Here is a 21336-nt window from a genome sequence, read left to right as displayed (position 1 = left end):
AGATAGCATTTTGTGTATTATTTTTGTTCTTTCTTTTTTGTAAGCATCTTTGTTCTCCCCCCCCCCACTTTGTATTACTTTATTTCTTTATAATTGTAATTCTTTTATTAAAAATATTTTTAAGGGTAAATATGGATCTTATAGTTTTTGTTAAAATGTGTAAAGGTGTGTTTTTTTGAAAAAAATAATGAATAAATATTTTTGTTGAAAAGAGAAATAGGTCTTTTGGCTTGTGAAATGTAAGCTAGTGGGGAAAATCTCTACTCACTTACCTGGAGGGATGCCCCGTCATCCCAAGATGGAGATGTAGAGGCTGGTGGCCAGGCTTGTGTCTGGTGAGTTGGGAGGATACTGGAATCTGGAGATTGTCTTGCTCTCAGCTGGACCCAGAGCTTCGGCCTGGGGCATCCCTGGGAAGCTCATGATGGGGAAGCAAGATCGGTTGGAGGGCTAATGCCGTGAAACGCTTCATCCAAGCATCTATGTGGCAGGCAAAGCCTAATATCCCATAGACACCCCAGTCTTCATTCCAAGGAAACTGAACCCAGGCTAAGCGCAGGCACCCCTGGCATCTCCTGTTGCTCAGAGATGGGGGTGTTCACAACCGTCCCTTTCCACCATCCTGCCCCACTTCCTCATCAGTTCTCTCCAAATGCATCTCACCCGCAACCTCCAGCGGCTGAGGCAAGATCCAGGCTAGGGGAACTCATGAGACAATGTTAAGAAGAAGAAAGAAAAGAGAGGTCTCTGCCAAAGTCTCCAGCATTGAAAGAGGCTTTTTCCTAGGGGAGGTTGGGGGGCAGGGGTAGAAAAGCTGGTCTTGCCAATTTTTGGAATAAGATATATGACAAAATGAAAAAGATGATGAAATGTACATTCGAGAAAAGTCCTGAAATTCTTTTATTAAGTCTGATCCCATCCAATATACCAAAGGATAGAGTAAATATCTTACTCTACACAAGTGCAGCTGCCAGGATTCTAATTGCAGCAAACTGGAAAGGAGATAGATTACCAATGGTTCAAGAGTGGCAGGAAAAATTAATAGATTATTTGAGGATGGCGAAACTAACGGCTATAATCAGAAATGTATTTAGGCAAAAAATTATGGAAGAATGGAAATATGTCCAAGATTACCTGGAGAAAGAAAATTTAGAAAACAATTTAGTGATGTGCTTAGAATAAAAACATAATAATAGATAATGGAGAGGAGAAAACATAATAATAGATAATGGAGAGATCTGTAAATAAGTAAAGTAGGAGATATAGCAATAGACAAAGAATACATAAAGGGAAGCGTGCTGTAAATAATAGGAAGTAATTTTTCCCCCTTTTTCCTCTCTTCTTCTCTTCTTCTCTCTTTTTCTCTCCCCCCCCTTCTTTGTGATGCTGTTGATTCATTTATGTATGCTTTTTTACCAATTTTGGTGTAAATGTTTTTTGATACTATGTAAATGTGGTATTTCTTTTGATATTTCTTTGGCTTTTTACTAAATTACTTTTTTTGGTATCTTTTTAAAAATTATCTGAATAAAGAATTTTAATTTTTTTAAAAAAAGCTGGTATTGCTGTCCCTTCAGCACTTCACAGCCCCTGCTGGAAACTAAGGGTTGAATCCAAGGCTGCCTATGGGAAAGCAGATTTGGAGGGTGTGTAGGGAGGAGGCTCCTGTGAAGAAGAGGGGGGGGGAATCCCATTGGGAAAGGAAGAGTGCTGCTGCGCTGGGGGAAGAGGAATGGAGCCTACAAACTGTTGCCTACATCTATGCTTCCCTGAGATACGTGTTCCAGATTCACTCTCAGCCCCCCCCCCCAAGGAAAGGGGGTCAGACTTCTTAGAGGCAGAACTCAGGTTTATTCAGCTGAATAAGTAAGGGACAGACCCCAGACTTCTCAGGTCAGAAAAAGGGGCTGAAATACTTCTGATTTTTATAACATACTCCCCTCTCAAGCCTTTTAAGAGCTCACTTTCTTAAAGACTATCTTCACCCTCCTGCATATTTAACTTAGTATACAATACAAAAACAATTGCACTCTGCACATGCCTAATGAAAGCTGTTTAGCAAAGCAACAAACAAATATGACTTGTATGATAAGAAGGAACACAATACAAAATATAAAAAAATGCATCTTACTCAAAATATATATATATATTTCACTCCTGGACTCACATCTTCTCATGTGTTGTGGCTACAGTGTTCGAATGTAACATGTGCCTCTTCTAGAAACCAATTCTCCCAATTCTCTCACTGCATTCATGTGTCCTTGTAGATGCAATTCCTTCAAGATGTACCATAAAAAGTCCATCATCTGGATTTTGCGTCAATGTTCCTTTTCCTCGGATTCAAATCATGTCTTCTTCGGTATGCTGTGGTTGGGGTCAGTCCTTGGTAAAAAAATATTGCACGTTGCCCATAAGATAGCATTCTTGCCACTTCCTTAGAGGTTCGTCATCCTTTGTATTTCTTCTCCTAGCTTAGATCTGTTGCTCTTCCGTGGATCCGACACACATCACAGGGAACAAGAGGGCGTCTAGGAGAGCGAGTATTTGAGATCTTGCTGTCCATCTGCTGTAATGAAACCTCTCTCCTTTCACAAAAAGCCATGGGCATGCACTGTTCCAAAAGCATAAGTAGAATCTTTGCAGATATGGAAAGTCCTAGTCAATTCCATCAGTTCAACCTCTTGTGCTGAAAAATGAAAAAGCAGTCCTTCTGGGGTAAGGTTTGTCTTTGCTGTAACCACGGCCAATCTTGAATATCTCCTTCCTTCGGCCATGAAGCTGGGTTCATCCACAAACATATCCTCATCTGCATCTGGAAAGGGAATGTCCTAATAATAATAATAATAATAATAATAATAATAATAATAATTTATTATTATTATTATTTATACCCCGCCCATCTGGCCGGGTTTCCCCAGCCACTCTGGGCGGCTTCCAACAGAAACATTAAAATACACTAATATGTTAAACATTAAAAGCCTCCCTAAACAGGGCTGCCTTCAGATGTCTTCTATAAATCTGGTAGCTGTTTTCCTTTTTGACATCTGATGGGAGGGCGTTCCACAGGGCAGGCGCCACCACCGAGAAGGCCCTCTGCCTGGTTCCCTGCAACTTGGCTTCTCGCAATGAGGGAACCGCCAGAAGGCCCTCGGAGCTGGACCTCAGTGTCCGGGCAGAACGATGGGGGTGGAGACGCTCCTTTGTAATACCTTTGTGATTCATAGCCAAGAGACGATCATGGGGTTCTCCTGGATCCGAAACAGGAACCGACACAAGGTAGCTGGGTTCAAGGAGCTAACCCTTTCCAAGTCAGTAGGGAAACCTCATACTTGAACTGGCAAGTAGGATGAAGAAGTTTTTCCTTTGCCGCTCAGAATCGGAGGCATGCCACGCAAAATATACGGTAATCTCCCACATCAGCTCCCAAAGTCTGAGTCTCCTGCACAGGGAGGACAGATGCTGCTGCTGCTACTGCTCAAAGGCACAGTGGCCATCATTGGGCCACAGAATCAAGATTCTTTGAATAATACTCCACTGTCATCCAATGGGGTTCTTGAGAACTCAAGTTGGGCATGTCAAAGGTGGCAAACAAGTTCCTTGCTTCAGAATATGCCCTAAAAATGCCACTTGTTTCTGGTAAACCTGAGCCTTCTACCTTGAGACTTTATAGCTTCTCTTTTTTTACTTGGTTTCAACACATCTAAGTTGGGAGAATGAAAGGATGAGGATCCTTCTTTTAAGCCACCCCAGGCTATAACTGTCAATTTAAAAGGTTCCGGTTCTGCTCTTAACTTAGAGCTTCAGAATGCAGGGCTACCAACACTCCAGATTCCAACTTAATTCTGATTGGGGTGACTGCAACAGTTCAAGCCACCCCCTGATTCTGTCCGAACAATAGGATCCACACTTTCAATCGCAGTTTCTGGTACAGTGGAGTGATTTCATTGTTCATATATCAATAAGACCGATTGGTAATTCTGAACCTGCTGGGGATTTAAACTACCATCTCCATCTTTGAAAAATCTCTGAGCTTACAACTTAGTTAACAGGTCTCTTCAGCAACTCCACTGGACACTTGTCAGCAAATGCAAATTCATGGTGCAAGGCTAAATTTCCTTAAATGAGTACAAAAGCAAATGAGGCACGATTAATGTATTCAGATAAGCATAAGTGATTAATACTTCTGATTTTTGCAAGGGATTCATGGCTGTGCCCGCAAGAGGCTTTTCCTTGCAGAGACTTAAGGAGGCTGGGGTGGATATCCTCACATAAGACAATTTTAGTCCATTGGAGATGTGTGCCTCCAAAGTATAGAAGAAGTCTTCGTCTTCTTTGGCAATCACTCATAGCCAAGTAAGATTGTCTTCCATGAACACGGTTTTAACAATGAGTCTGTAAGTGACTGTGGAGGCCAATTCTGGACCCACACGTCCTTCCACAGTGGGGACATTGGTTCCCAGGCGGGAGTTGATGACGGTGAGGGTTTGCCAAGTGTGCCTTCCTCTTAGTACGTTTCTCCCTTTTCATCCTAAGTTTGAGCGCCTTCAAAGTCCATGATACCTTTGGTAAAGGCTGTTCTCCAATTGGAGCGCTGGCCAATTAAACATGGCATTCTAGTCCGGAATGAATGGGGACCGAGCACTTGATTTTCCTATGTAGCCCCCACACAATCTACTCCTACTGCCCCTGAAAAGCACTTCTTGGGAAACAGGTATCATTCAGAAACTATGAACTCATTGCAGGTTGATTTTGTGTTACCCTATGTAGTGTGTCCATTTGGAAACAGACCAAAACAAATGGCATGGTGGGCGGGTGAGTACCCTGTTTCTCATATTTTAAGACATACCCATAAAATAAGCCATAGCAGGATTTTTAAGCATTCAAGGAATATAAGCCATACCCCGAACATAAGACATAGTGATAGGCGCAGCAACAATGCCGGCTGTGGCAGGAGGAGGAGGAAAAAAATAAGACATCCCTTGAAAATAAGCCATAGTGTGTTTTTTTGAGGAAAAAGTAAATTTAAGACGTGTCTTATAATATGAGAAACACGGTATGTCCACAACTTGTGCACATTAACTTGTCCACATTCAGCTTTATGGGCTTGGCCAAAAAAGCGGAGTGGGGGACCTTTGGCAATCCCATCCGCCATTACAGCCAATGTGTTTTAACTATACATGATTTTGACTTTAGGCATGATCCCCGGAACGTAACCCCTATGTAAATTGCAGGCTTATTGCATAACAACATTGAAACGATCACTTCCTTCTTCATTCATCTGAAGCATGTGCAGGGAGGATCGCCTAATCCAAGGGAGGGCAAAATTCCTCTATGGAGCCCTGAACAAAAGTTCTTCTTCCTTCAAAAGGCTGGGGATACAATACAACACTTGGTTGCAGGTCTGACTCGTAAAATTGTGAATGCAGCAGATGCAGGACAGAGACAGTACATGCAGTAAATCTGACTTTCAGAGTTAATTGCTGCTTCAAGGTGGCAATGGCCACAAGCTTAAATGTCCTTAAAAGAGATGTCTTCTAAAGTAGACAAATTCATGGAAAATTATATCTATCAGTAGAATACTGTATACCTGTACCTTTCTCATCTGTACATATTCTGACAGCTCCTTTGAATTTTCAATAGGTCTTTGTCCGTCCTTGTGCTCATCTCTCTTACTATATTAGCCATCATATTCAGAGGCAATGTGTCTCTGATTAGCAAATGTTGGAACTAAGTGATCCGGGAGGTTTAGATCTCTCATGAGCTTCCTTGTTTAGCACTGTTGGAGGCAGAAGGCTAGATTTCATGGCTGGTTACCGGTAGTTGAATCCAAATGCAATTCTTGTTAGATTATCATGTTATTCTTCCGCTTAGCCTTCATTCCTTTAAAAGAAGAGCTCCTTAGTGGAAGGCTGTTCCCTCCAGCACAACCCCGGTGGTGCAACAATGCCATCATGTGGCCAATTTTAATAAAAAGCTGCTGGTGTGAAGACACTGAAAGGTCATTTGATTTTTTTGCCTGGGTCGCCTCCAGACCATCAGTAAGTATTTTGTAGGAGAGATTCAGTCATGTACCTGGAATGCAGGTGTGCACAGTTAAAGTGGACTTAAAGCACTCTGGTGCTCTGATGCAATCATTTCGTTTTTATTTTTTTTCTTAAAAAGCCAGACTTTTTGCAGTTAGAAGAGGGACAGATGTGGGACAAACAATTAATTAATGGGAAGACAGATGACATCTATCTTTTTTGTATTTAACACCTGCCATCAGGGCCGGCCCTACGGCCAGGCTGGGTGGCACAGGGTGCCACGGCGCCGGCCTGCCGGGGGGTGCCGCGCAGCTCCACCCGCCCACCGTGCAGCAACGCCCGCTGAGAAATGGGGGGGGGGCCACCGGAGGGATCCATCGCACCACGGCGCCAGAGTTGCTTAAGACGGCCCTGCCTGGCATTTCTGTATTTAACTGTTACGACTCCCCCCCCCCCAAAGGCTGCTGCTTAAGTTGTCTGTTGTTGCTTTAGTTCTTTGTACACCACTTTGTGATAAGTGGTATAGAAAAGGAAATTAAGTACCTAAAACACTTAAAAAGAACCACCGCCCAAGCAAATCTGGATGGATGCTCCTTGTTGTATAGCCTCCCCCTAAGCAGAACAAATGCTCAATGAAGAAAGGACATAGTCCAACCTCTGTGAAAACATTGTGCAAGCAAATCAGGATGAATACTCAATACTGTAAACAAGTTGTAGGGAGGAGCCCCAAGGGAAAGCATGGGTGCAGGGAGGAGGCCTCTGCCCATTACAATGTTCGACTCATGACCTGGAAGCTATACGCCAGCTCCCTCGGCCAATAATGCGAGATGAGCGCGCAACCCCAGAGTCGGTCACGACTGGACCTAATGGTCAGGGGTTCATTTACCTTTTAAGATACCCTAGAAGTCAGACAAGGGGAAACAACCTCTCCATGACACACACACCCCTCCACACCTTCATTACAGGCCATGCCTGAAAGTACAGGACAGGCACAATGGGGTCTGGCTAAGACCCCGATGGATGGTCTAATTCAATATATGGCAGTTTCCTATGTCCCTACCATGGCACTAAATGTACCACTGGGAGAACCAAGTCAGAGGAGAAAAGAAATGTAGACTAAGGGAAAGCAGCACACACACGAAAATCTGCTTCCTGGCTTCTGTATTAATGCAGAGCCAGTCACCAGGCCCAGTTTATAGGTGCCACGTGGTACTGGGCACCTGGATTTGTGCCGATGCTGTTTCTTATCAAACCCAGACTGAAATCTACTATCTAGATTCCAGTACCAAATTAGCTCTGTTGAGCTAAATCTCAAATAAAAAGGGAGTCACTGGAGATACAATGGAACCCCCTGGTTGGCCACCAAGCTTGTTCCTCCTCCCCAATGGAGATACCGCAGGATCAGGCCTGCACTATTTGGCATTAACTACCACAGAGCATGGCGACGGCCGCTGACTTTAAATGGGCATTAGCAGGGCCGGATTTAGGTTTGATGATACCCTAAGCTACTGAAGGTAATGGGGCCCTTTATATGTCCAGCTTTCCTTTGTCAACAACAAATTGTCCCTGTTTTTTGTGTTGAATAGATGTTATATGGTAATGTATGGACCTAATAGGTATCTAAAGCCGTTTGCACATAACAAAATATGAATTTTATCAAAGTAATTGTTGAACTGAAATACAATTAAGAAGAAGTATATTAAGGGGGCTCTGGGGCGGGGGAGGGGGAGGAGGACAGAAACCCAATTATAAAATGGACCATCTTTGACTGCTCACCTGCATGGGATACTCCAGTGCCAGGGGAGGACCCATGGGGGGGGGGAAGAAGGTGGAAATGTGTCTATGTATGTACCGTTTTTTTTGTAACTTGTAAAACTAATAAAAAATATGTTTAAAAAGAAGAAGAAGTATATTAATAGTGAAATACAATTAAGTATATTTATAGTGAAATACAATTAAGAAGTATATTAATAGTGAAATAATTATTAAGCTCTAACTGTATGTAGGTTTTATTTTATTTGTTTTTTATCTTATATTTTGGAAATGGACATCCAGGTTTGTTTTTTCTTTAGTTTTTTTGGAGGCCCCCAAGAGAGTGGGGTCCTAAGCTATAGCTTGTTTAACTTATACGTAAATCCGGCACTGGGCATTAGACAAATCCAAGGAGGAGAGAGTTATCAGTGGCTACTAATCAAGACGGATACTTGCTGCTTCCAGGAACAGAAGCAGTTTGGCTCTCAATACCAGCTGGGGAATATAAACGTGAGAGAGACCTATTTGCCCTCAAGTCCGGCTTTGGGTCTTGACTTTGGAGTGCTGGTATCCAGCAGGTGTTTCACATGTCAAATGGTTTAAAGTCGAAACAAGCTTGAACAAATAAACACAAACCATGTTTAAAAATCCCAGTATTTTAATGAAAAGAAAAAATGAATATCCACACATTTGCACTTATGTACAACTTTGTGATATATATATATATATTTATATATAATCATTTTAAGCTGTTTACAAATCACATTTAGTGCTTGAAATATCACATCATGTTGATATTATATTTCTGGCAGAAATAAATATATTGCACTTAAAAGGAATTTTTTTGGTTGTTGAGCTGGATATTGTTTTCTAATTTGCAGTGCAAGCCTATACACTTAGACACAGATATTAGTCCCATTGTGCTCAATGGGATTTTCTCCCAGATAAGTGGATTTAGGATTGCAGTCTTACATACTCAACTTCTTTTCCGTAAAACATTTTGCCCCCACCTCCCAAATTACGCACACGTCATTACATGGTGAATGTGTTCACACAATTAATTTAAACCATTTAACACAGCAAACAGACCTGTAATACATTCTGTTAAGAGAGACTACCTCCAGTTTTTACTTTCCCTATGTTTACAGAAACACTTTCCTCCTAGTTCTGGTGTTGCAGTAAGAAACTAAATGCTTATTTAAAATGTGCCAAAGCTAAAATACAGCAATCTGTATTTTTTTTGTCCAAAATCCTTTTAAAAAGAAGTTATTTAGAAAGTAACACATTTATTGACTGAAATCACTTTCTTCAGTATTTAAAAAATAAAAATCAAACCCTGATCTTTTAAACCCGAAACTGTCATAAATAAACCCTTTAAGATTCAGGAAGTACCAGAACCATATTTACTGCAAATGTAATAAGCAGGAAAAACAAAGAACCTGATTTCGTGATAAAAGCAAGTTGGAGAAGGGAAAAGGAAAATGTTTAGCTGACACCCCAACCCCAAAGGCATCGTAGTCCAACAGCTTCAGTGCTCTGCAAATGCAAGTGGGACATGGCACATTTTGCAGAAATGCGGAGAAAGAGGCAAACCTTGCTTACATCATGAAATTCAATGTGTGCCTAACTGCCCACTATTTTGAGCAGACGTTTCAGTGCCCACAATTGTCTAGTTCAAATCACCGGCCCTTAGGCTTAGGATGAACCAACTGCATCAGCTACGAACCCGTGGGGAGGAACTGATTGTTTGGTCTTCTTTCCCTTCACTGTCAGGTAAGCAGTTTCTACCATCATTTCCAACCTGCTTCCATGGATTTGCAAGCAGATTCAGGCAGCGGAGGTAGGTCCAGTAGGGCAAACAGGACAGTGCCCCACAACTTCGCTCTGCTCTCACTTCCCTGCTGCCTACCTTCCTACTTACAACTTGTCAGTGGCGTAGCGTGGGTTGCCTGTGCCCGGGGCCATGAATAGGGGGTGGGATGGAGAGAAACGGATGGAGGACACATGCCTAATGGTGTCCGCATCACTTCCTGGTTTGCCTGGAGAAGCCGTTTTCAATGGAGCCGAGCAACGGAAGCACACAGCTGTATTGAGGCAGCAGCGAGTGTTGAAATTTTGCGCCCCTAACAATTTTGTGTCCGGGGCAACTGCCCTCCACTACACCATGACTCACTGTTGGTCTTATAGAACTCGGCAGCAAGAAGGGTAAGGACAACATGATAATTAGTTGTCTCAGCCTGTCCTTGGCTCTAACTCCACCTACTGTGGGGTGCCGACAACCACTGGGTTCTGGGAACATGGTAATGTAATGCTTGTCTCATTGCAGAGCCAGGTCCTAAGCACTACGGGCTCTCCACATTGCTAAAGCAGCCAGAGAGTCAGTTTTAAGCAGCCCCATACAGCTAATGGTTTTGTGATGCTACCCTCCCTTAACGTTCTCTAGATCTTTCTCAACAGGATTGGGTCACCCCAAGGTTGCAATCCTACGCAGCCCCCAGTTCATCCATTGGGTAAATCTTCATACTATGGAATTAGAAATCAATAGAACTGAAAATGTATTGGGCTTTTTAGAATGTAGTTTCAATGCTTTCAGCTCTTTCGCTAGGAACTTGCTTAAACAATGAATTGCAAAAATTCTGGTTGGGGCTTGGTGGCTCATCTTGGGATGTGGCTTTCTGCTCCTCTCGGTCTTTCCATATTACAAATACGTGTTCCCATTCAGAGCGTCTGATGGGGAGTGGGTTGGATTTCATCACCCTTCTAGGACTGAGGTTTTCCCTATTGCTTTTTTCTAATTTCCGGCAAGGACCACACGCCGATACACCTCTTTTAGTGTTTCCATGCTCGTTCTCATTACGAAAACCCTTGAGGCCCATCTACTGAATTTGTAGTGTTCTGCACTACATAATAATCAGGGAAAGGAAATGCTTCACATCTCACCTTTTGTTCCAAAATGCAGTTATGCAAGGAAGAAGGCCTTGAAGGTGAACAACGGCAAGTGCCAACAACCTCCCACTCCTAAATGTGCTTCTGCCACATATTTTTCTAGCACAGGTAGGCCTTGTAGATACAATGTCAGATCAACGGGGTTGTCAGTTATCTGTTGTGGCCTCCCACAATGCTCCAATAATGTCTGGCGATCAGTTAAGGGTGTGCTCTGGGTCCGCATGATGCAGCCATCTTGCCGAAGCTAAGCAGTTTTGGCATATGCCCAGATGGGAGATCACCTGGAAATCCCATGTATCCTACCTCAAGTTCCATGATGGAAGAAAGGCAGGATGGAAAAGTACAAAAATAAATAAATAGGCCCCCAGGGACCACATGAACACACCCAATATGGCCCACAGACATTGCTATCAATACTGCTTATAGGATCCTACCAAATTACTGGGCAGGCATGGGATCTAGTTGTAAGATCCAGCCCCAGAGCAACATGTATGGATCAGGGCTGAGTAACACAGATGAAGCCTGAGCTGTAGCTCTTCATCCTTGTACAATGCTCAGCAAAGTAACACGGTGCTAAACCTCACCCTCACCAATTCCAGATATACCACCATTGCAGATGGTAAGAGTGAGGTGCATGTGACAGATGCCATAGATTAGTACCCCACAAATTGTCCCAACATTCGCAATGAGCTGTGAATAAAATAACAGAATGCAGAGCAATCTCCAGTCACCCTGTTTTACCATCAGTCCTCCCCGTTGCTGTCAATATCCAAGAAAAAACAACAACCTGAGCTATATGAACCATCGGCACGTTCTATCATCTGAACTCGGCAAACCTTATCTATGGTTTGGTGAAACAGCTTCCATTCATTTCAAACAGGGCTCATGCAGGAGGAATTCCAACGGATTATGCCCCGCGTTCTTAATTAACTTAATTCCATATCTAAAATAAAGGAGTTTAAAGGATGGTGCGGGGAAGAAAATGGTGCAGTCTTTTCCTTCCATTTCTTTCATAGCGAGCTTAATGCTGAAGTAGCTTAAACATGCTCAAAGCAACAAATATCCTACCCCCATTCATAAAAAGCAATGAAGTTATCAGCACAGTATTGCCTCTTTGGCCTCTGTCAGGAGGGGAAGTCTATACACAATTCAAACTATACACTGCTGCATAATGGCAGCCTCACATCTAGTGGTTATGATGCACCTTCAGATCGTTCGGCGTTTAATTAGAGACCTTGCAACATTTGGAGTCCCTTGGGCCATGCCCATTTTCTGAGCCACTCGAGCTCCCCTTAACCATCCCTTAACACGGATCCTTCAAGAGGAGGGATCTAACTCCACAATGCCTTTATGCAAGCTGGTTTTCTTAGTCGTTTCGCCCCGGGCCTTCCCAACAGGCCCAAGCTGGTTCGCCTGCCAAGTCTTGGCTTCTCTCGCCTTACTTAGGTCAGTCATACGAAAGGGGTCATCACAGCGGAGGAGTGGCGCAGTCCCTGGATCGCTGCATAAGGACCCTGCTGAAAGTAGTGGTGGTACCTGGGCATGTGGAAAGAAGGGAACGTCGGGCCACTTCCCTGCATCGAGCTGGCAATGGCAGAAGGGGTTAGAGGCATTCCCAGGCGGCTGTATGGGGGCAGGGAGCCTTGGATTGGGTGAGGGATCGGCGTGGCTATGGACGCAGCGCCAGAACCAAGAGCGGTCAAAGACTGCGGGTGTTGGAATCCCGGGAAACTTGATGTCGACGAGACCCAGGAACTGAGGGGCAGGTTGTCAGAAGTGGTAAAAGCTGATCCTGCAAACAAAGGGAAAGGGTGGAGGTTTGCATAAGAGGAACTCAATTCAAAGTACCAACTGATGTAAGTAATGGGGCCGCCATAGCAAGACTACATGAGGTTAGGGGGCATAAATTGGGGTCACTGCCACATGCACAGCAGGCAGAGCTGATCTTCTTCAGGGGGCCGGTTATTTAAAAATAATTAACAAATCATTTTATTTATTAATCTTGGATCATTTAAAACTAATCAACCAATAAAAGGAGAGGGCACGTAGAGGCCAAGCATTGTGCATAATCAGATTCATGACGATACAGGAATCACATGGAAGAAGGGGTAACTCCTCTTTCCAAATTGTGGGCTCATTTGAAAGCACCAAAGGTTCTGATCTTGAACCTCCGTTCTTCAAGGTCAGATATTCTCCTACCTCTGCTTTGGGCTGCTTGGTTCTCGTCTCCCAGAACTTCATCCTCTGCTCCATAGGTTCTGATGGGCGATCGTGCATAGGAATGCTTTTGAATAAGGCTCTCTACGCTTTCCCTGTAAAAGGTAACATTCTACATTAGCAACAGACTGAAAGCCATCTCTATACACTTCTTTAATAGCTCCCTCTACTCCTAATATGGGCCAGCCCAGTCAAGAGGCAAGGGGAGGCCACTGTCTCAGGCGGCAGGATGTGCAAGGACAGCAAATTCAGTCTTGGATCTTTATCCCCTCATCTCGTTCATGATGTAAATCTTCACTTCACTTCCCCCTCGTGGGAAAGCGGGGCATTTTGTGGTTTACCTCAGGAGTCAAAATGCCTTGGGCAGGCCGTTTGATAGACATACAATGGAAGTATGTGCTTGGATTCTTTTGAACTGGCGGCCCTTTCAGATATCCCCGTAAAAAAACACCAGGAGCTTTGACTGAGGTAAGTCAGGCTGAAAACTGACCATGGGGTACCCAGTAAAATAGAGTACCCCATAGACTAGAATAGAGTTGCAGGAGCCCCAGTTATGATAGGGGCATAGAAAGGTTCTTAAAGGGCATGTTATATGCTGACAATTATTAAAATAACATCAAAACCACACATGCTTTCTTTTCGGTTTGGAACATTGAGAGAACCTTTCAAAGTAGCAACGCAAAAGTCAGAGCTTTCAACACACACACACACACACAACTCGTCGTCTTCCATCCAGGCAAGCAAAAGGCATTTGTCACTGTTCAGTGTGGTGTAGTGGTTAAGAGTGGTAGACTCGTAATCTGGGGAACTGGGTTCGCGTCTCCGCTCCTCCACATGCAGCTGCTGGGTGACCTTGGGCTAGTTACACTTCTCTGAAGTCTCTCAGCCCCACTCAACTCACAGAGTGTTTGTTGTGGGGGAGGAAGGGAAAGGAGATTTGTTAGCCGCTTTGAGCCACCTTTGGGTAGTGATAAAGCGGGATATCAAATCCAAACTCTTTTTCTTCTTCTTCAAAGACACATTGCAGCCAGGCAAAATCATTTGTGGAGTATGGTCAGGAAGAGATATGCAAGAAGCATAACCAGGGCAGAGTCCCAGGGGCCACATAAAGAAGTCTGAAGGGCCACATTCAGCGCCACACCCAGACCTGAGGTTCCCTGCCCTTGCACTAGCACATAATTGTGTAAATTCTCCCTGGCCATGAGCCAGATTATTTCCAGAGCTGCCAAGACATCACAATCCAAGGGGCACTGAATTCAAGCCAACTCAGCAATGACTTCCACTCACTGTAGATTTTACAGTCGGGAGATTATGATAGAGGGCGGTATTTAATTTTGAGCCCACTGTGCTGGGGTCACTGCAATTGGGGTCGCTTTGAGCCAGTATGCCTCAGGTTCTCATGGGTAAAACAAAAACTGAAATAATGGGCTAATGCTGCCAATTTCTTCAAAAGTGCAATACAATACAAGCAGCACGCAAGGGCACAAGATTCAATCAAGTTTCAATCAAGTATTATTAGTACAAAAAGAAAACAATAAGAGAACCATATACAAATGCTGACACAGAAGCCAAAACCAAACGTCAAGCAGATAGCATATACAAATAAATACCGAAAGTCAAACCAGTCTTTGAGGCTATGTAGCGGTCAGCAAAGTGGCAGCAGGTCGAACAAAGTGTCAATAATAGACAGGCTGCCGGTGTTTTTCACCTGTTTCGCCCATATGATGGGCTTCTTCAGTAGTTTCTCCTTCTGCTTTCTGTTATGTTTAATACATTCAAATTCGTATGAAACCACTTATCTTGGCTTAGGCCACAATGCTCAAGTTCTTATTTCGAAAGTTTCTCTCATGCAGCTTTGATACATTTACATATTCAATTTCTTATGTTCAGAGTTTTCTTAGTTTTGCTTATGCTGTGTCAGCATTTGTATATGGTTCTCTTATTGTTTTCTTTCTGTACTAATAATACTTGATTGAAACTTGATTGAATCTTGTGCCCTTGCGTGCTGCTTGTATTGGATTGGACTCAGGTTCTCATGGGACAGATTGTTGTAATGTTTCTAATTAAACTCATGCATCGGGGCAGGGAAGCAATTTGCTTCTTTTTCTGTGTGTTCACTATGAGTACAAAATTCACCCAAAGTTTCATTTCATTTTTTCAAATACTTTGCAAGAAACATCACATATATTTAAGCTGCACTGCTAGAAAGCTTAGTACAGTGGAACCTCAGCTTATGAACACCTCGGTTTATGAATTTTCGGTTTATGAACGCCGCGGACCCACCTGGAACGGATTAATTCACTTTCCATTACTTTATGAACAGACTTCCAGAACCAATTGTGTTCATAAACTGTATGAACATACCACTGTAGTAGTAGTAGTAGTAAGAAGTAAGAAGAACCTATTTAATGAACAAAGCCATTTTATCTATCAGGATTCCCCAAAGGCCAATTTGACCTGATGCACTTCAAATCAGCTGCCTATCCCTGCTCCCATAGACAATCCAGTTAATTGAAGCCATTTAAACCTAGCCTTTGGCAGAGATCCCTGCTGAACCCGCGTTTGGTAACTCAGGCTAACTAAAAACGCATCGCATTTCAGCAAAGCCTGCTACATTTAAAAATAAAATAAAATGGGGAGGACAGTTTACCAAACAGTGCAATAAATCCATCACAGTGATCCCGCCTCCTTGCAAAAGGACCGAGAATATTTTGTCCTTGGAATATCACTGGCATCATTACATATACAAGCCCCTTGCAGGAGAGGGGAAATGAGAGTAAAGAGTGAAAGGGGGAGAGGGAGGAGAATCTTATTGAAGCAATTTACTTGCGGGGACTGGAAGTGGACAGAAAGCAATGGCAGTTGCTACCGAGAGGAGGATATAATTGAATTATTGCCTTTTAAGTGATTGAAGACAGTGGCCATACAGTGTATCTCCCAGAAGATCTTACAAGGGAAAAGGGGGTGGGAGGCTGCATTGGTTACATTATGGATCTGGATGCTCCCTTTCCCCGATTCTACCAAAAGGAGAAATGCAAAAAAAAAAAAAAAAACCAGAAAACATTTCACATTATTACCAAGGCCATGGAGTCGATGAGCAAGGCTCTTCAGGCTTTGGTCCAATACACTCCCTTGAAGTTACTTTTTCAGCTACTGGTTTTGATGGTGAGGGGTGCTCTAAGGAGGGGGGTAGAAGGTGGGGCTTTGGTCCCACTCATCTGTCAAGCTGGATTACCAAGCAAAACTCCTTCCTATACTCCTCTCTTGTCTGCAAATTGGCATGTCAGGGGCCAGCGGGCAATACTCAAGGGACCAGACTCGTCCCCAAGGTCTCCTGTTGCTGGCCTCTAATATGTAGTGCAGTTTGCCAAGCATGCGCCTACCCAGCCTCCATTCATTTCTGTCAAGCATGGGCAAGAAGCCTGCGGCATTAATGGCGCTCGCTGCCAGGAAGTGCTCATCAGCTCCACTTTGGTTTGAAAGGCAAGATCACCTGAGGCCACTTGAGATTTGCTTCTGTGGCTCCAGCCCCTGAGCTCGAGGTGCTGTGAACATCTACACAGAGGTAACTGCAGAAGCAAGCCTCTCTGTTTTTATTTTTTATATTACAGTGGTACCAGGGCAAGGCTGGGTGGCGCAGGGCGCCGGGCCGCCAGGGGGCCACCGCGCTGCACGCCGCGCTCGCCAGACAGCCGCGCTGGGAAACGGGGGGGGGGCCGCCGGAGGGATCTTTGCACCACTGCGCCAGATATGCTTAAGACGGCCCTGAGTGGTACCTTGTTTCTCAAACGGCTTAGTTGTCAAACAAATCAGCTCCTGAACGCCACAAACCTGGAAGTAAGTGTTCCAGTTTGTGAACATTTTTTGGAAGCTGAACGTCCAACACGGCTTCTGTTTGAGTGCAGGAAGCTGCTGCAGCCAGTTGGAAGCCACACCTTGGTTTTCAATTGGTTTGGGGAGCTGAACCGACTCCCGGAACGGGTTAAGTTCATACCTGTCAAGTTCCGGCCTGAGAAATAAGGGACTGGACCGGAAGTAGCAGACCGGAAGTAGCGCTGCCGCCATTTTGGAACTGGGCGGAGCATGTGCAGAAGCGACTTTTGATGCTGCTTTGCCCAGTTCCAAAATGGCCGCCGCACCAGAAGTCGTGCTGCAGCCATTTTGGAACTGGGCAAAGCAGCATCAAAAGTCGCTTCTGAGCATGCTCCGCCCAGTTCCAAAATGGCCGCCGTGCCAGAATAAACCAGGGAAAAACAAAAAAATCTGTTTTTTTCAGCTGGGGACAGCTGGAAAAATGGGGGTTTCCCAGGGAATACGGGAGACTTGGCAACTATGGTTAAGTTTGATAACAAAGGTACCATTGTACTTGGAAGACAAACCTAAGTTGAAGCCTGTAAATTGTTGGACTTCAGCTCCTTCCATCCCTGATTACTGGGCCAGGTGGGTTGGGGATGGCAGGAGTTGGAGTCAAACAACATCTGGGAAGATAGCAGGTTCCCCATCCCTGTTACATACACATGAATAATTGCTCTCCTATAGAGTTCAGGAAGGGCCATGCACGATTTAGCACGTATGTGAGAAAACCTGGGGGTCACAGGCTGAAATCACAAAAATCCATGTGTTGTTGCTTTCCAAATGTTCTTCAAATACAAAACACATAGTTCCTACATGCAGTTGAAACATGCACGGCCACTAGGGAAGTACTTTGATGGCCCCAAACAAACGTAAGCTAAGAAATGGAGAGCAGGCAGGAACTGGATCCAGCTCTCTTCACAAATAGCTGATCGGCACCATGACTGACCCTACCTGTAAATGGAAGCTTTGTCACCCAATTTAGTGATGAGATTCCTCTCATTTATGTCTCAGAAGTTCTTAGGCTGCAATATCACCTTATAAACCGCCACCTTGCGATGGTGTTTTTCATAACCAGATGCAGATAATTTTATAAATTACCAGCAGGCAGATCGATATATTTCCTATTACAATTCTACCCCATAAAAAATTACGTCAATGGCAATTTGAGGCAGAAATTCAATCTAGGGTGTTTTTAGACTGCACAACTGCACATTTTTCAAAAATGATACATATTGAGCCAGTCATTTTGTGAATAATTATATAATTCTACTTTAATTTTAGAAAAGCTTTGGGCAAGTCAGATATACATTGCCTCTGATGCTTAACCCCATTTTTCTCTGAAGATAAACTTTGACAACACCATCCATTAAAAGCAATCCTAAAGAACAGTCACAAATGCTACAGATATTTTTCTTCCATGATTGGTAGAAGCCATAGCTTCCAATCAAGAGCTCTGAATAAACACACACATGAGCACATATATATGTCCCAGCACTAGATTACTTCCCCATTCACTACAATGGATGGGACAGCTCTAAGCACACATGGAGCTCCTCATCCTTTGACATGAACGGAAAACCATTTGTAGACACAAACCTGGTGCACAAAATTCATGGCTTAGGACCTCTAACAACACTCTTGGTTTCTTGCCCCCTCTGCACAATAATCACCACCACCCACTCAATAAAATGGGCTGCAAACAGGAAAGGTTTAATTACAGGTGAATGGGCTCCTAAAAGCCTCAACAACTCTTTGCCTGTTTGTATTAGGCAGGCCAGTCTTGTAATTATATTATATTAGGAATGAGGAGAATTTTGTTCATTCCACATCTTTAAGCAAACCAAACAGATTCACACATTCTGGACAAATACACAATATGGAATGCAGATATCCCTTTATCTCCCCACTTTTCCCAATTTTGAGGTTCTTGGCTCAGAAAAGTACCAGCAATCTGTATTTTGAGTTTAAATGCATACAAGATGCACGCTTTGGGAGATAATGTGCACAAAAATGCATCTCAAGTGAAAAAAATTATGTTTAAGAATAATGCAAATGTTTGGTTTTCAATTTACAGATTGATGTGGAAATAGGACAGAGCAGATTTATTAATAAGAACACAGGAATACTGGAAACTTTCATATTCAGTCAGGCGTTGGGTCCATCTAGCTCAGTATTGTCTACAATGACTGGCAGCAGCAGATGCTCTACCACTGAGCTACGCCCCTCTCCACGTAAAACTGGAAATAATACATCAATTGTGACCAAAACAGATGAACCCACAAATCAGGACTGGGAAACACAGGTCAATACAAAAAACAGTGGACTCCAACGGGCCAGGAAAGGAGAGTCAGGGCACTCTCCCTTCCCTGCTCTGGGGCAGCCTGCACCTTTGCTCTCAGCCACCCATTGGAGTGCCCTGACTCTCCTTCCCGGACACTCAGCCTGTGGCGCCCTCCAAAATCTGGCACCCCGGTGCGCCACGCCACTAATGTCTATGGGTAAGATGCCCCTGGGAGGCACCACAGCAGTGCTGTGGAACAGGGCATGAGAAGCAGGGAAGCGCCAGGTGTTAGCATAGCGCAGGGCACTGCTGAAATTTGAGGGCCCAAAGTCTGCCACTGCTGGGAAGGGAAGGTAGGGGCTGATCCCCAAGTGTCACAGACTTCTCCCCGTGCCATAGATGGCCACCCATGCAGTAAGAAGTCACCCACTCATCATTTGTCCTCAAGTGATTGCCAGTGAATAGAATATTAATGAGAGAGAACAAATAATAAAACCTCACGAATCAAATTTGCTTCTCCATTCAACGCCTGACAAAAGAAAACGACCAAACCGGATATGGAGTGCATGGCTTGGCAGTCACCAGCGTGGAGGACTTCTTTAGTTCTAAATTTCAAAAGGTTTTCGTTTCATGCAGTTGCCTCTTTGCACATTTGGAAGAATGCCCGGATTGCAAAAAACAACAACCACCACCACCAGAGGTGAGTCATCGAAATGGGTTTGTTATAAGAATTTTGAGGTCATATCTATATATATATAATAATTGTTCATAAAACATGTACATGAATGTACAGGCACATGTCTGAAGCAGCACAGGAAGACAGGCCTTTCTGACACCATTTTGACTCTCTCTCTGACCAGGTGTTCCTCTGCAAGGAAGAAGTGGGGTGGGGGGAACCTTCTCATTGTCTCAGGAATTAAAGTGATAATCCCTGGCATCCTGATACCTGACTGCCAGACAAAAGGGTGTGATTAACTTGGCTGGGAAACAGGGAAATGTAAATATCTCTCAATTTTGTTGATTAGGTTTTGGGGGGCAGGGGGCAGGGTCCAGACTGCTCAGATTACTGCCACCAGACCTCCCCTTTCATGATGTACCTATGATGAATCTAGGGAGGGGGGTCTTGGGCTACACCCCTTCTGTGACATATGGATGATGCTTCTGGGGGGTGGGCTGAAACCAATTTCAAATTTCTTTTTAAGGGCAAGACATCTTTGTTTGGGGTTCCTTCCTTGTTCTCCTGTGTGAGAGGAAGGACCCTGTTGCAACAGCAAAAATAAAAGTGCCTTGCTTCGTACGTCCTGGTTTGGTCTCTGTTATTTGGTGGGCAGGAGACGCTTAAATTCGTCTGCTTGCCTGGATCCTTGAGCTCTCCCTGGGTCAAGATCCATTTCTCTGGGTTCATAGGAACCAGCTTAAATTTTACAACAATTTGGCGACCACTTCGGGGACCCAGTTTTGCCTTGAGCTCCGGGTTCACTGAGGAAGGGGAGCCCAGCGCGCCCTTGCCTCTTTTGCAGGGGGGTAAACCAACCTCAGGACCCGAGGCACTTGGTAGTAATTGAGAGTCCAAGCGGGACCCCCAGGACGAAGCAACGTTTAAAGGGACAAGGCTGTTTTTTTTTCAGGAACCAGTTGGAAGCTGGAGACAACGGGATTCGACTGAAAGGATCGGTCGTGAGTATTAAAAGGGGACACCTTGGGTGAGCTAAGAACCACAGCAACTAAAAATCTATTTCTCCACTTGGACTATCCTTTTCTACTCTCCTCTTTGGACCTTAGTTGCAGCAAGGCTGCCAGGCACAGTTACAAGGTAGAACTGAGGTCCAGGGCAACAGTCTTTACGTTAAACGCAGAGCTCAGAAAGACTGTCCCAGCTCCCTTCTGCCAAACTGAGCAGAAGTCTGAGCAAACTGTCGCTTTTCTACCAATCTGGGAATCTGGCTATCCCAGCTCTGTTTCCTATTCCTCTGCTCTTAATCTTCGGGTGAAGACGCCCCCCTGCCATGGCGACCTTTGTTAGGTATGACCCATGACCAGAGATTGCAAGTGCGCCCGTTCCTTTCCTACTACTCTGTATCTCTGTATTCCTCAGTTCCGACCTGACATTGCGTAGGCAAGCGTTCAGTAGGACCTGAGTCTAGTGTGTAAGAGGCAGGGAAGTTGCTGTGGAACCCTCAGGCAATTGATGACCAGTGGGAGGGTTCCAATAGGGTTTTAGCTGCACCAGGCCGCCTAGTAGTTAGTGCACGCGAACGGCAG

At 44.3% G+C, this 21336-nt stretch overlaps 1 protein-coding gene across 1 annotated transcript in view; it reads right to left on the bottom strand.

Moving 5' to 3' along the window:
• Window positions 1-8424: 8424 nt before the first annotated feature.
• Window positions 8425-21336, bottom strand: part of TBX20 (T-box transcription factor 20) — a 50162-nt gene continuing 37250 nt past the window's right edge. Inside the window, exons 7-8 of the mRNA XM_035129557.3 lie at window positions 12921-13033; window positions 8425-12513 (exon numbers count right to left, since the gene is read on the bottom strand). Of these exons, the coding sequence (XP_034985448.1) occupies window positions 12173-12513; window positions 12921-13033 (454 nt within the window). The 3' untranslated portion in view covers window positions 8425-12172. The remainder of the gene's footprint in view (window positions 12514-12920; window positions 13034-21336) is intronic.

This window comes from Zootoca vivipara, chromosome 11, assembly GCF_965207765.1.
Source record: "Zootoca vivipara chromosome 11, rZooViv2.hap1.1, whole genome shotgun sequence".
Lineage (NCBI taxonomy): Eukaryota > Metazoa > Chordata > Lepidosauria > Squamata > Lacertidae > Zootoca > Zootoca vivipara.
Note: the sequence above shows the minus strand (reverse complement) of the source record. Positions and strands in the feature narration are given on the sequence as shown.